This window comes from Setaria italica, chromosome I (genome assembly GCF_000263155.2).
Source record: "Setaria italica strain Yugu1 chromosome I, Setaria_italica_v2.0, whole genome shotgun sequence".
NCBI lineage: Eukaryota > Viridiplantae > Streptophyta > Magnoliopsida > Poales > Poaceae > Setaria > Setaria italica.
In genome coordinates this window covers 32,645,300-32,661,761 of record NC_028450.1, presented here as the reverse complement: position 1 = coordinate 32,661,761, position 16,462 = coordinate 32,645,300, and the positions used below count along the sequence as shown (strand labels likewise).

Here is a 16,462-nt window from a genome sequence, read left to right as displayed (position 1 = left end):
AAGAAAGTTCAGAGCAAAGACACAGCGCGACAAACACTAACCCGGGAGATGTTATCAGAGTATGCAATGCGTAAATGATAAGGCAAGGTGCATCGTGACAGGGATTTAATGCGTAAATAAAATATAAAAAAGGCACTCATCGTTATGCGGTTCTTTTACAGGTTATCAGCATAAGCCTGAAATAAAACAGAGTTGATGGACGCAGGAACCTGAAAGGAAGGAGAACGCGGCTTATGATTGAGTCTAAACATTTACAGTATACTATCCAAGCTCGATTGGCGCCGACAACCATTCGCATCTCAGCTGTCTAACAATGGTAGTCTAATTCCAGAAAAGAAAAAGAATTACTAAACCCCACAGTGGAATCAATTCACACTGCCTGTCTGGAAGCTGCATCATTTTTTTTTTTTGAAAAGGAGCTGCATCATTTTTCAGTCCTGAGCAGCCACACCACCTGAAGAACTCGGCAACTGGCATCCGGTACGTCCGTCGCGCGGTGACAAATACACACACCATCGCATCAGCCTCAGAAGTACAGAGATTCAGAGAACGCGGCTGATACAGCTCGAGAATTTCCAGTCTCCGATGAAGAACAGAAGAAAGCTCTGAAAAGCTGGCTGCTTTGGAACGAGCGGTTGAGACCGTTGCACAGCGGGTGTCCTACGGCTACACCCAACTTGCGTTTACTTTCGCGCGCCCGCTCGCGAAGCTTTTTTCCGAGCTCCGAACCTCTCGCTAGTCGCTCCACGCCAGCTAGGCCCGGCCGGCGCGGACGAAGCTGTGTATATATTACCAGGGAGCACCAGCGTGCGGCCACGTACACGCCCGGCAGCGGCGAAAACAAGTCGAGAAAATTCGGCAGCGTGCGCGGGTTCGCCTGTGTGTGTGTGTGTGTGTGTGTGTGTGTGTGTGTGTGTGTGAGAGAGAGAGAGAGAGAGAGAGAGAGAGAGAGAGAGAGAGAGAGAGAGAGAGAGAGCTGGGCGATGGCAGCGGAGGGCCCGAAGAAGGCGGAGGCGCCGGCCGCGAAGGACGTGGCGGAGGGGAAGGCCGTCGTCCCGGCGCCCGGGCCGCCGGCTGGTGACTCCAAGGCCCTTGTCGTCGTCGACAGTGAGTACTTCCTTTCACCCTGTCTTGAGCTTTATGGTAGTAGTAGTAGCGCAGTCTAGCAGAGACATGCGAGTTTCAGTTTCTTCGAACAAAGCACATATGAGTACAGTTTTTCTTCGTGATTTTCCAGAGCGCTGACAGTTTGTCGCATGGGTTCTGCAATCGTATCAAATTCAGAATCCTTCCAGATATCAGGTCGTTTAGCCAAGAAACTTCTGATCTGCAGATTATAGTCCTTGAATCGGTCCGCTTAAAAAAGTTGTCATTAGTTAATCTCTTCAAACTGATACGTTGAAGTTTTGGTCTCCAAAAGGGCCTTTTCTCTGATGCTACCTTTTTCCTAATCCTACATCACGATTACCTACTGCAATAACTCAGCAATTGTCGGCATAACAGAACTGACCAGAACAGATAGTGAAGGATCGTAACGGGCGACCAGAGGGGGGGGTGAATGGTCGCAGAAGCCAAAACTTTCTAACAAATATTTCTAACCCTTCCCCTAAACACAAAACCTGAATAAATCACGTTTTTCAAATCTGGACAGAACTCTATGTACCTAGTAAACCTGATGTGGACGAAAATCCGTAACTCCGATCGACCTAAACATTTTTCAGATTAAACTAGATGAAATAACGAAACTAACCCAACTGGAATCACGTCAATCGGACTTACGGATCTTGAGATAAAAATAAAACAAACAGACTATATCAGATGCTGACGAGAATTGTAAAGAACCAATCGAGATGCACAAGATCAATCATTATAGATGAAAGATTAAATCGAGTAATTGAACTTACAAAAGTGCATCTAGCCTCCGCCCGAACATCCTCCCTCTCTTAATCGGAGAGATCAACAAAAACCTCTCACTAGAATTCAAACCCTAGGCTAGACCGGAGAGAGGAAAATTGAACCGTGGAACCCCAGGGCACGAGTACTGTTCACGGGTACTGTTCACGCGTGAATAGTAACTCGCCGGGAGTCCAAAACGTCCACTTTTCCCTCAACCCTAGGTGCCACATATTTATATCTCCAAAGGGTGGCACGACCTATTTTCACATAACCCCCTACGCTAAATAAATCCAACGTAGGGGCGTAAATTCCAATTACGTCCTCCATGGCAAATTCCGCGATGTCCGCGATCCCTCCATCTCCGCGATGTGATCCTCGCGATGTCGCCGCACAACCATCCGAAATCGTATCGCGATCGCCAGAATTTCCATCTTCGCACGCCGCACGAGCGTCCCGGTACGATGCATGGCTTTGTGGCTCAACCAGCGAACCCCGGATTTTGTGGCATAATCCGGAAACCTCCATCGACGTCCTCCCGCCGTGTAGCCAGGTACAGTAGACGTACACCGCACGATCGCCTGTCCCTCGAACGCAAGCCTCGATCCGCCCTTCTCCGCCCCCGCGGTTTTTCGACGCGGCATCCTATCTTCGTTCTTCACTCGTCGCCGCATGTACCTTGTCTCCACCTGTCACCTGCAACCACAACCTGCCAAGAGACACGTCACACGCACACCGTGTTGTCAATCGCTCATCACCAAGGTGCTAGCCCACCGGCATCTCAATCTCCCCCTTGATGAGTGCATTGACAACACCACACCGCACAAATTTATTCGTACTGAAAAAGAAAAATAAAAAGAAAGAAAAAGAAACGATCTTAATCCCCAAAGACATGGGCTAGCGAAAAAGCTAGGCTCGACACAATCAAGACAGAAATTCACTCAATCAAAAGCCATATCAATCTCCCAAAAGCAATCTCAGCAGCAAAACTCACAAATTTCAGCAAAACTCCCCCTGAATGAACGAACTCCCCCTGCAAGAATGAATTTGTGCGCTACTCACTCTCCCCCTTGTTGACAAAGCACTCCATCAAGATAAAATGCAAGGAACCAATTTAGAGAAAAGCATGTGAGAAAGCACAAGTTGAAGCTTCTGAGACATATGCCAAATACTTATAAAAGCTAACCAACAACACTAGCTATCCAGAGAAGGAACAATACAATGCCATGACCAATAAAAATTTTAGAACTGAAATCTGTTTGAAAACTAATGTGCCAGGCAAAAACGTGCACATTCCAAACTCAGTGCAAAGCTGAAGACAAAACATATAGCGAGCTCACACGACAGATACACAGCTTCAGTCAAAGTTCACTGCAACGCCCACAAATGCATTAAGTCTGACTTTTGTGAGCATGATAAGCAGGGACATGGGAAGCAAGAGTTGTGCCCAGCCAGTTTGTTTAATTTTGTTTATGAGCGAGAACCAGCAGGGACATGGGAAAAACAGAGTTGCGCCCATATTTAAATTCTCAGTAAGGCAAGCAGATCATGAGCTAAATAGCAGAGATATGGGAATTCAGAGTTTTAGCTCACAACCATACTATGCACTCCCGAGTTAAAACTTGGATTGTGAGTTACATTTGCAGTGAAAACCCATTAAAAGAAGCTGACTACCGAACCATGAGCAAGATATATGTCAAGTATTCAACAAGTCACTAGATTCAGAAAAGCAAGCATAGCCCAACATAATTTTTTAAGTATATATCTGTGCTGTTTTCAAAATAAAAATTGGTCAAGCAAAGCATTCAAACCTCTCCAAAAGCATCGATCGCAAACTAGCCAAAATAAGTATAAGGCATATGTAACTGAAGCAACTTACAATGATACTAGAATGGGTAACACACCCCGAACTCACCACGCAAACGTGCAAACGTGGTTTGATCGAGTGGTTTAGTCAGAATATCAGCAAGTTGCTGACTAGTATCAATGTATTTAAGCTTAATATCACCCTTCTCAACATGATCCCTCAGAAAATGATGACGAACCTCAATGTGTTTCGTCTTAGAGTGAAGCACAGGATTCTTTGCAACACTTATAGCGCTAGTGCTGTCACACAAGAGAGGAACGCGAGAAAACGACAAACCAAAATCGCGAAGGGTAGCTATCATCCATAAAAGTTGAGAACAACAACTAGCAGCAGCAACATACTCAGCCTCTGTAGTAGATTGAGCAACATTAGATTGTTTTCTAGAGGACCAAGAAACAAGTGAAGAACCCAAAAATTGGCAAGTACCCGATGTAGACTTTCTATCCAAACGACACCCAGCAAAATCAGCATCCGAATAACCACACAAACTGAGAGTTGAAGCAGCAGAGTACCAAAGGCCAAATGCAGGAGTAAATCGAAGATACCTCATTATGCGCTTCACCGCCTGACGGTGAGAAGTCCTGGGGGACGCCTGAAAACGAGCACACATACACACAGCAAAGTGTATATCTGGCCTCGTAGCAGTCAAGTACAGCAGCGACCCAATCATGCTTCGATATTCCTTCTGATCCACGGGCTCTCCGTCCTCATCAGCATCCAAAGCAGCGCTAGTCGGCATGGGTGTAGAAATTGGCTTCGCATCATCCATCGCAAACTTCTTCAGGACATCCTTCGTGTACTTTCCCTGATGCACAAATGTACCTTCCGAAGTTTGTTTTATTTGTAAGCCAAGAAAGAAATGCAGCTCGCCCATCATAGACATCTCAAATTCTTTACTCATCACATCTGCAAACTTTTTCAAAAGAGCATGAGAAGAACCACCGAAAATGATATCATCCACATAAATCTGAACTATTAAAGTGTCATTGCCTTGCCTGAGGAGAAAAAGAGTTTTATCAACTGAACCCATTTTGAACCCGTTTTTAAGCAGAAAAGTTTTCAATCTAGCATACCAAGCACGAGGTGCTTGCTTCAAACCATATAAAGCCTTTTGCAACTTAAAAACACGATCAGGAAAATTGGGATGTTCAAAACCAGGCGGTTGTTTAACATAAACTTCTTCTTCTATAAAACCATTCAGAAAAGCACTTTTCACGTCCATTTGATAAAGCTTATATCCACGTGAAGCAGCAAATGCAAGCAAAATACGAATGGCTTCTAAACGAGCAACAGGAGCAAAAGTTTCACCATAATCAATACCCTCTTTTTGAGAAAAGCCCTGAGCAACCAACCTAGCTTTATTTCTAACAACATGACCATCTTCCCCTTGTTTGTTCTTAAAGATCCATTTAGTTCCAATTGGTTTACAAGAAGGAGGAGGATCAACCAAAACCCAAACCTGATTCCGTGCAAAATTTTCTAACTCCTCATGCATGGCATTGACCCAGTTAGAATCAGATAAAGCATGTCCAACATCTCGGGGTTCAAAAGAGGCAACAAAGGCAGTATGCGCAAAGACACAATAATTTTTATTTTTCGTACCTCTGTTCCTTGTCGTGCGTTCATCCAAATTACCTATTATGTTCTTGGCAGGATGACGATTCTGAATGTGTCGTGGTGCTGTACGTTCTGAAATCGCCTCCCCCTCAACTGCAGCCGGTACATGATCAACAGTCGGTGAAGCTGCAGGCTCTGCTGTAGATATACGTGTCGGCGATGGTCCATCCTCCAAAGTGGTGGAGGGCGCCTGCGCAGGCTGGGCGCCAGGCTCCCCCTGCATCGCAGGCTGGGCATCATCGTCATCATCGTCATCACATCCATCTTCCTCTTTCTCATCCTCAAAAATATCCTGCCCGATCTCGTCATCACCTGCACACTCAAAAGCAGAAGAAAAACAAGGCATTGTCTCGTCGAAGGTGACCTCACATGTCTCATCGATACGGTTAGTATCAAGATTAAGCACACGGTACGCTCTCCCTTGCAAGGCATACCCCAAAAATAATCCATCGGAAGAACGCGATTCAAATTTATCCAAATTTCCCTTTTTCAATATAAAACACTTGCAGCCAAAAACTCGAAGGTGGAAAACTTTGGGAGGTCGACCAAATCTCAACTCATAAGATGTTTTTCCTAGAAAAGCTCTCAGAAAAATGCGATTAGCAACATAGCAAGCGGTGTTGATAGCCTCAGCCCAAAAGCGTCTAGGAGTTTTATGTTCATCAAGCATTGTCCTAGCCATCTCAACAAGCGTACGATTTTTACGCTCAACAACACCGTTCTGGGGAGGAACGTAAGGTGAGGAAAACTGATGATCTAAACCTTGTTCTGAACAGAAAGATTTCATGCGAGAATTCTTGAATTCCGTACCGTTGTCACTGCGAATTGCTCTAACGGCATTATTTGACAACTCATTTTTCAGCTTCAGAACAAGATCATGAACATGTGAGAAAGCCTCATCCTTAGATTCCAAAAAGAACACCCATGAATATCGAGAAAAATCGTCCACAACGACGAGCACATACCACTTCCCACCAGCAGACCGAACACGGGCTGGACCAACAGTGTCCATATGTAACAGTTCACCTGGTCGTCTCGTCATCACCTGAGTCACAGGTGAATGAGAAGCAGCAACCATTTTTCCATGCTTGCAGGGAGCACAAATCAAATCCTTTTCAAACTTGAGTTTCGGTAAACCATCAATTAAATCCAATGAACTCAAACGACAAAGCAAATCAAAGCTCAAGTGGCCCAACCGACGATGCCACTTCCAAATCAGGGGGGAACCATGAGCAACTAAACAGCGAGTTTCACCAAAAGATTTAGAAAAATCAGCTTTAAAAATCCGTCTAAAAGGAGAAATCTTGCAAACAAGGTTACCAGCAGAATCAAGAACACGCGAATTTCCTTTCTTAAAACGAACCTCAAAATCATCCTCAAGAAGTTGCGAAACAGACAGCAAATTATAATGCAAATTCTTTACCAATGCGACATCCTTTAACGTGTATTTATCTGTTACCTTGATGCAGCCATGCGCCATTACCTTACCTTGACTTTTATCCCCAAAAGTGATGTTTTCCTTTACGCTCGTGGGGGTGAGGCTGGAGAACCATTTATCATCTCCGGTCATGTGGCGCGAACAACCGGAGTCCATTATCCATATGTCCTCCTCGCCTCCAACCTGCAATCAACAACGAGAGCGAGGGTGAGCTAATGACTCAACACTGGGGTTAGGATAATGTAATGAAAACCAGTGCTGAGCCACTTGCTCAAAAGAAGCATTAGCAAAATCAAAGCTCTCAAAAAAACGATGAGAACCACGAGGGGGAAAACGTGGTCTGTCATCCCGATGTTGTGCAAGAGCACGAGTACGTGAGCGAAAACCAGAAGAGCGAACAAATGGCTCACGTCTCAAAATAGGACGATCATGAGTACCACGTACAGGGTACTGCTCACATCTAAAAACACGACGATCATGAGTACCACGTGTGGGGTGCTCACGTCGTTCAGCACGCATCCTCCGATAACAGAACTCATAAAGATGACCATCATGACTGCAAAAATCACAATGATAAAGCTTGCGTGCAGGAGCGATAGAAGCCTCAGCATTAGAGCTAGAAGCAACAAAAACAGGCTTAGCAAAATGATCACAAGAAGAACCATTTGGCTTAGTATTTTGTATACCCTTGAAGTGTTTTGGCTTAGGCGCCCAAACCTGCTTTTTAGGAGCAGATCTAGATGTCTCAACCAGCAACCCATCAGAGGTGACACCTGAACCCTTCCTAGGAGGTGGTCCAGTATATTTAGCCAAAGGTGGATTCTTCTCATCAACAGGCGGTCCACTTTTTTCACCAAAAACATGTTTCAAGTCATAACCGGGACCAAAACGCTCACCCCGTTTAATTTGAGCAATAGCCATACCAATTTGAGGCTCACGAATAGAACACCAACCAAGAATAGTTCTCAAATGCTTATTTTCTTCTTCCAAATCAGCAAGTTTGGCCCTTAAATCATTATTTTCAACAACAAAATTAGGACAAGTTAGGCATGAAGGAAGAACCGGACAAGTGTGTTTTTCCAACTCAACAATATGTGATTTAGCAACATTTAATTCAGATCGTAAAGTTGGACAAATCAAACAATCCGGCAAATCAGGACAAGTGTGTTCTTCAAAATTTTTTACCCGACATAAAGCATTATCCAAGTCAACTTTCAAAAGCGGGCAAGAAACACAAGTACCAAGCAAATTCGACCGAGAACGAAGTTCATTTAGTTCAGCGTAAAGTTTATCTCGATCATCAACAATGGAAGAATACTTGGTTTGCAATTTAGACAGCGAAATCATATGAATTGAGCATTCTTCACATTCATCAGGTTCAGCAGGATTAGATGCAGCATTTTTGAGAGTAGCTAGTTCAGCACAAGTTTTATCATAATCAGTTTTAAGTTTAGCCAACACTTTATTTTGCTTATGAACAATTTTAGTTAAATTAGCTATTCTTTGTTCTGCAGAAGTATCGACCTCATCATCAGAAGTTTCATCGTTGCTGTCGGTTGATGCATCACCCTCCAAGGCCATAGTACATATCCCATCATTGATGCCGGCGTCAGTGATGAAGCAAAGTCCGTCTGTCTTCTTCTTGGGTGTCTCATCCTCGAAATCTGAATCGCTGGAGTCTGACGAGCCACCTGAAACATACTGTCCAAGAGAAGATAACAAAACATTTGCAGCCTTAGCGACTTGCTTGTCAGAGTATTTTTGTCCGCCTTTCTTCCATTGCTTATCCTTCTTCTTCTTCCTCTCCCTGAACTTCTCCTGGCGCCTGGAGGAGTTATTGCCCTGCTCAAAAGATCTCTGCTTGTTTGGGCAATCAGCAGCAAAGTGTCCTCGCTCACCACAGTTGAAGCAACCATCTGAACGTCTTCTATTACGCCTGTTGTCATACACACGCTTAAACTTGTTGGAGAGCAGTACAAGCTGATCATCATCTAGCACCTCCAACTCCTCATCTGCAACATGACACAAAGAAGACAAAGCAAAACTGGAAACATTTGGATTAGCATTAGTGTTAGTCTTATTTCCAGAAACCAAAGCCATTGGAACGTCAGAAGAAGAAGCAGCCATGGGATTTTTCAATTTACGCTTAGAAACAATTTCAATCTCTTTTGATTTGAGCTTACTGTAAAGCTCATCAGTGGTGAGAGTTTCATAACCTACAGATTCAACGATCGCCTCAACTTTCATATCCCATTCATCATTAAGTGAATGTAATAATCTGAGAGCCCTAGCATGATCATCATAAGGCATATTTCTATTCATGGCCTTCATCTTATTAACAATCACTTGAAAACGTGCAAACATGTCATCAATAGACTCACTAGGCAATTGGCAAAAAGCATCAAACTCTTTTCGGTGAATCTCAAATTTTCGGTTTTTCACAGTGTTTGAGCCTTCATGATATTTTCTAAGTTTCTCCCAGATCTGATAAGCGAGATCTTCACTAGAAACCCGATCATATTCAGTTTTACAAATAGAAGCCTGTAAAATAGCAACAGCACGATGATTTGTTTCAAGAAGCCCGATCTCAGCGGCGTCAGTCGGTTCCTCAGCTGGAATCACATATGTGGCATTTTGTGTGATTTTCCATAGCTTCAGCGACTTGCCTTTGAGATAGTTGGTCATACGTGCCTTCCAGTAATCATAATCAGTCCCATCAAAAAACGGAGCGCGAACATCAAACTTTTCATTGGTCGCCATAGCTTTCAGCACCGATTAAGGTATAGAAAACCTAAACCGGCTCTGATACCAATTGAAGGACCGAAACGGGCGACCAGAGGGGGGGGGTGAATGGTCGCAGAAGCCAAAACTTTCTAACAAATATTTCTAACCCTTCCCCTAAACACAAAACCTGAATAAATCACGTTTTTCAAATCTGGACAGAACTCTATGTACCTAGTAAACCTGATGTGGACGAAAATCCGTAACTCCGATCGACCTAAACATTTTTCAGATTAAACTAGATGAAATAACGAAACTAACCCAACTGGAATCACGTCAATCGGACTTACGGATCTTGAGATAAAAATAAAACAAACAGACTATATCAGATGCTGACGAGAATTGTAAAGAACCAATCGAGATGCACAAGATCAATCATTATAGATGAAAGATTAAATCGAGTAATTGAACTTACAAAAGTGCATCTAGCCTCCGCCCGAACATCCTCCCTCTCTTAATCGGAGAGATCAACAAAAACCTCTCACTAGAATTCAAACCCTAGGCTAGACCGGAGAGAGGAAAATTGAACCGTGGAACCCCAGGGCACGAGTACTGTTCACGGGTACTGTTCACGCGTGAATAGTAACTCGCCGGGAGTCCAAAACGTCCACTTTTCCCTCAACCCTAGGTGCCACATATTTATATCTCCAAAGGGTGGCACGACCTATTTTCACATAACCCCCTACGCTAAATAAATCCAACGTAGGGGCGTAAATTCCAATTACGTCCTCCATGGCAAATTCCGCGATGTCCGCGATCCCTCCATCTCCGCGATGTGATCCTCGCGATGTCGCCGCACAACCATCCGAAATCGTATCGCGATCGCCAGAATTTCCATCTTCGCACGCCGCACGAGCGTCCCGGTACGATGCATGGCTTTGTGGCTCAACCAGCGAACCCCGGATTTTGTGGCATAATCCGGAAACCTCCATCGACGTCCTCCCGCCGTGTAGCCAGGTACAGTAGACGTACACCGCACGATCGCCTGTCCCTCGAACGCAAGCCTCGATCCGCCCTTCTCCGCCCCCGCGGTTTTTCGACGCGGCATCCTATCTTCGTTCTTCACTCGTCGCCGCATGTACCTTGTCTCCACCTGTCACCTGCAACCACAACCTGCCAAGAGACACGTCACACGCACACCGTGTTGTCAATCGCTCATCACCAAGGTGCTAGCCCACCGGCATCTCAGATAGCTTCAGGTGTGCTTGCCATTTCAGAAACTTCTGGTCTGCAGATTACAGTCCTTAAATCGGTCTGAACTCTGAAACAAAATTGTCATTAGCTAATCCTTTCAAACTGATGCATTCAAGGTTTGGTCTCCAAAAGGCCTTTTTCTCTGGTGCTACCTTTTTCCTAATCCTACATCATGATTACCTACTACAATTCAGCAATTGTCAGCATAACGGAACTGACCAGAATAGATAGCTTCAGGTGGTCGTGTCATTTCAGAAACTATTTTTCAGTTTTCACCACAAGTTGCAGACCTGCTGGTGAACAAACATACCCTACCAATTCCGTAGCATCCAATCGCACTCCAAACTTCAAAGTAATGAAATATTGATCCATGTCTTGCAAGGTACTCTATGAGATAGATTGACAAGTTTGCTAATTATGTATTTTATCATGTTCGGGGCTATCAAGTGCAGGCGATAGGATGCCTTGTCGATAGTAGTTTTTTTCAGAGCGCTTTACTTCAACGCCAAGTTGGAAGTTGGAACTTAATAATCCAGCTTGGTGAAATAAAATAAACCATGACTTTTAAAATGTATGAGGTTGTATCAATTTCTCCATTATGTATGACTTGTTCTGACACTCTAGAAAAGGTGCATGAAGCTTAAAAGTTCATGATTTTTTGAATGCTATTGCTTGTTTTACTTAGGGCGATATGTTCAGTCAAGTTATTTATTCTAAATTCTGAATAATGTCCGATTGTCCATGCATTCTTATGCTTTCCAGAGATGGCTGATAAAACTTCTGCTGAGAAGAACGCACCAAGGAACTCAAATGACAGAGGTAATTTTCTTGATCCTTCTTATCCTTCCCTTTGAGTCAATAATGAAAATCGACTAATTTAAAGTAACCTACATTTAGACATTGCTCTCGCGAAGGTGGAAACGGAAAAGAAGACCTCTTTGATTAAAGCATGGGAAGAGAACGAGAAGGCGAAAGCAGAGCACAAGTATGTTTTCAAATTGGTATTCTCACATAGTCAATTTTGTGTTTGTTGGTGGGATTACCAATATTCACGGGCACCTTTTGTTTCGGCATAAAAAAATAGGTACTTTTTTCTATTATTCTTTGGTTATTTCTTTGAGCAAAATTGTTCCCCAAACAAAAAAGAAACACATACCCATTCTTGGAAAATGCTATATAAAATTTTTCATTGATGGCACTTAAAGACTCCCTCTTTTGAGATACAATGGTGTGGTAGAGTCTGTTTAATTCAAACATAAGGGAACGACTCCAGTAAGAAGGATCACAAACGTGTGAAGGAAATGGTATTAAATCAAGTCCTTCCTTTCTGCAGTTGTGTACTTTCATGATTTCATTAGAAAGTGTATGTACTAGTATATATCAAGAAATAATCAGAAAACTGTGACTTTGGATCCACTAACTAATACCTATCTTACAGGGCTGCTAAGAAACAATCCATTATTCTTTCATGGGAGAACACAAAGAAGTCAGTCGTAGAAGCTCAGCTCAAAAAGAAGGAAGTAAGCTGTCGTTTTTATCTTTCTTGTTACATCATGTTTATACCGATGAGTCAATCCTGCTCAGCACTACCCTAAGGTCTTCAAAAGTGCTTTGCTTTGATTAAAAAAAAAAGTGGTTTAGTCTTTAGTGTTGTTCTAGTTGCATTTCAGAAGAAGAAAAAAATATTAGTGATAGGCAGATCATAATATAGACATGTCATGACTTTCTTTAGGAAAAAAAATTTACATCTAACCTCTTGGTGCTAATGTTCAGGAAGAACTTGAAAAGAAGAAGGCTGAATATGCTGAGAAGATGAAGAACAAGAAGGCAATCATCCATAGGCGGGCTGAAGAGAAGAGAGCCATGGTTATGGCCCAGCGTGGTGAAGAAGTTCTCAAGGCTGAGGAGATGGCGGCGAAGTATCGCGCAACCGGGCTAGCCCCAAAGAAATTTCTTGGGTGCTTTGGGGCGTAAGGAAACGTCTGAAGTTGATGCTCCGCGGAAATTTGGCAACGTGTTTAAGTTATTTGCTTCTTTGTGCGCTGCAAGTATATGGTGCTGCTTACTCATATTCATATCATGTAATTATATATGTAACTGTTCCCTCTATTTATTCTCTGTAAATCCTACCCTTCATGTTCCAAAATGTGCTCTATATATGGAGACAGAAATCTGTTGGTATAATATAGTAGTACTATGATTTGTTCTTACTAGTGTGAGAAGGAACACTCGCATGCGGTTAAAAAATAAGGCTGACGCTCCAGTTCATTGCGAAATTTTTTTCCATTCCCCTTGTGTTCAGTGTTTAGATTCAGAACTTAACGTTACGCACGAACGGCTCCATATTAAAACTTCCAAACATGTGCTACTACAGAAATCGTATTGATAATCAAGAGGCTTCAACGATTCTACCGACGGCGACGGGGTTGCTGTTCGGTGTGGCCCGGATTATGGTTGTGATTTGGCTGCGCCTCGACGACTTGGTTGGCAGCTGATTGCGGACGCGGTGCATCGAGCCGAGCACCACGCGCCGGAAAGTGCGATGCGAGGCTGCGCGCGCGTTCTGGCGAATCACACGACCACGTCGATCGGGGACTCGCCCCTACGTCCGGTCCGGCGGCGGTACGATGTACGAAGCAGCAGCGACGCGGGCGCCGCCGCGCCGGTGTGAGAGGTGAGGAGTAGGGCGGTCCAGGATAGATTTTTGGCAGGCCGCACCGTTAGGCGGCAGGCAGGTGGCCCGCGCGGTACAAACCTCATGATCTTCACAGGCTAGGAGCTGGGCTGGATTGAGGCCAGGACCCTCCTACAGAGACATTGATGAAGTCTCACCCAGTCTGTGCGCGCGCGCTTGGGAGGGCCTTCTTGGACCGTCGTGTAGGTCGGCCCAAGCTTATACCCGTGAGCTTTTTAGATGACGTCGGCCGTTGGATTCATTGGGAGCGGAGAACCCAGCAGCCCTAACCTACTGGCAAAGAGTTGGAGAGCTCAGCCATCTTTCCTCCCCCTCTATAACAGTGCTTGCAAAAATGAAAACTCGGATTATTTGGAAACTTTATCAAAATAAACTATTGTACCACTGTATATTTTCAATGACTCTAAAGATCTTTTAAGGTGCCAAAGTCAAGCTAACTCTTCATATAACAGTGCATCAAGGCCTCTAGCCGATATAGAAATACCTTTCTGAATCAGAATCACTATGCATCTCTATTTCCCTGCGCAAGCACTGCTGCCCAACAGAAGTATATTTGATTATGATCTGCAGCAGAAAATGTGGCGGTAAAAGACACAAGGAAGCGCAAGATTCTTCTTTCCCTAAACCAATTTGGCGGTAAAAGACACAAGCAAACACAAAGATTCTTTCCGGAACCATATCCGTTTTATCTGTAAAGTTCCTGTAGCTCGCAATTATATGTCGTACTGCAAGTCTGCAAACATGTAGCATTACAGTGGTGCGCGCAGTGTGACTGTAGTTCAGTAGTGGGATACACGGAGTGCTCGTCATGATTCCCATGCCATAGCTTTTTTGGGATTTTTCTCATTTACCTATACTCCTATAGTACAGTGCAACTGATGTGTTCCTGTTGCTGAAAGCACAGTACCTAAGGTTTGGTCTTTTGTCACCAGCCGCTGACGAGAGCAAGGCATACAGTAGAAGAAGCTACAGGAACTTGCACCAATGTGTACCGAGGAATGACAAATTTCAAAAAGAAAATGTCATTTCCACGTGTAAGATGCAACGTACTCCCTCCGTTCCAAATTGTAAGTCATTCCAAGAATCTTGGAGAGTCAAATATCTCAAGTTTGACCAAATTTATATGATAATATAATAATATTTATGATGTCAACTAAGTATTATTAGATTCTTTATCAATTATACATAGTACATCTATTTGATGTCATAAATCTTTATATGTTTCTCTATAATTTTGATCAAACTTGAGATGCTTTGACTCTCCAAGATTCTTGAAATGACTTACCATTTGGGATGGAGGGATGGAAGGAGTATCATTTTACACGAAGATGCATAAGTAAAGACGGTGCGTTGTTTGGTTTGTAGCCCAAACTAATTAATCACGTCAAACATACCTTCCGCCGCACTTGTCTGGGCCAGTGTTTGCTTCATGCATAATTTTATCTCATATAAACAACGTTTCGGATTCAGATTTTTTTAAGAAATGTTTCTCCGATGAATCAGAACCACTTTGTAGAACCGTTTGGATAAAAGACTTTGATTCAGATTCTTGAGGGAGAAAAAAATATTGTTTTGAATGAAAAAAAATTATAGAAATGGATAGGTATTACAAACAAGCAATAACTTATTACCTTCTGGCCGTTTCACTCGACAAGGCAAGAATACAGAATCGTTTCACTCGATAAGGTAAGAAAACAAGCAATAACATATAACTTTTTTTTTTCTTAAAAGGACATGATTCTACGCTTCGATTTTATTTCTTTGATTCATGACCTTAATTCTAGGAATTTACCTGATACGATCCATACGTTTAAGATTTTATGATTCTGATATCACGTAACTTTTTTTTAAAACGAACCAGTCAGGAGAGTTGTTGATTATATTAAAAAAAAGATGAAAGCTCAGATTGAGCAAAACAATAAAATGGAAAAACAACAACCCAATACCAAGCATCAAAACAAACACATTGCACCACTCAATACACCCCAAACATCAAGCCAGTATTCCAAACATTGCACACCACTCAATCCTCGCAAACTCCACAACTTACAGTCATTGTTGGCCGCCGCTTGACTGTTACATCCGTCACCAGATGGAGACTCATCTCAAGCAGGTTCATGTACTATCGCATCTAATACCTTCCCAACCATATCGATTAGGGTATTGTCCATCGCCTCGACCTCGTCATCATTGAGGTTGAACATCTCATTGAAAGCAGCGTCCACATCCGGTTGTGCTAGCTGCATTTGAGTCACCGGACGTGATATCACATAACAACCACATATTCCATATAGTATCTAATTTTTTACTCAAAATCTTATATATACCAATTCAGATCATCAGATTAGTAGATCCAAATACTCGGAAAGCTGCTAGGATGAAAGTGGTATGGAAAGCTGCTAGGATGAAAGTGGTATAGATATTATCCGTCCATTTGTCCGACCGAAGGGGTGGAGACACTCATGTTTGGATCCTGGAGCTAAAGTTTAGTCCGTGTCACATCGGATATTCGGATGCTAATTAGAAGGACTAAACATGAGCTAATTACAAAACTAATTGCAGAACCCCTAGGCTAAATCGCGAGACGAATCTATTAATCCTAATTAATCCATCATTAGCGAATGTTTATTGTAGCACCATATTGTCAAATCATGGACTAATTAGGTTTAATAGATTCGTCTCGCAATTTAGCCTAGAGGTTGTGAAATTGATTTTGTAATTAGCCTATGTTTAATACTTCTAATTAGTGTCCAAACATTCGATGTGACAGGGGTTAAAGTTTAGCCCGAGGATCCAAACACCCCCATCTCAAATGGATAGTTCGTATCCGAATCTAGACGTTCAATATCGATTCCGTATCCGAATTCGGATATTTAATATGCTAATAAAACGAATATCAACCCATCTTCGACACTATCTATATCCGTATTCGATGCAAGAAAAAAATAACTATATACGATCCCTTTCATCTACAGCT

General features: G+C 43.0%; 1 protein-coding gene across 2 annotated transcripts; it reads left to right on the top strand.

Annotated features, from left to right (window-relative positions):
* Nucleotides 1-746: 746 nt before the first annotated feature.
* On the top strand, nucleotides 747-12,974 carry LOC101752618 (remorin). Of its 2 annotated transcripts, XM_004953202.4 has the most exons (5): nucleotides 788-1,107; nucleotides 11,553-11,609; nucleotides 11,688-11,775; nucleotides 12,229-12,310; nucleotides 12,564-12,974. In XM_004953202.4, the coding sequence occupies exons 1-5, from the start codon at nucleotides 984-986 to the stop codon at nucleotides 12,762-12,764; spliced, it is 552 nt and encodes a 183-aa protein (XP_004953259.1). In that variant the 5' UTR covers nucleotides 788-983; the 3' UTR covers nucleotides 12,765-12,974. The 2 variants fall into 2 exon arrangements, with proteins under 2 accessions (XP_004953260.1, XP_004953259.1); XM_004953203.3 differs by lacking the exons at nucleotides 11,553-11,609; nucleotides 11,688-11,775; nucleotides 12,229-12,310; nucleotides 12,564-12,974 and adding an exon at nucleotides 8,330-9,191 and having other exon boundaries at nucleotides 747-1,107.
* Nucleotides 12,975-16,462: the final 3,488 nt, after the last annotated feature.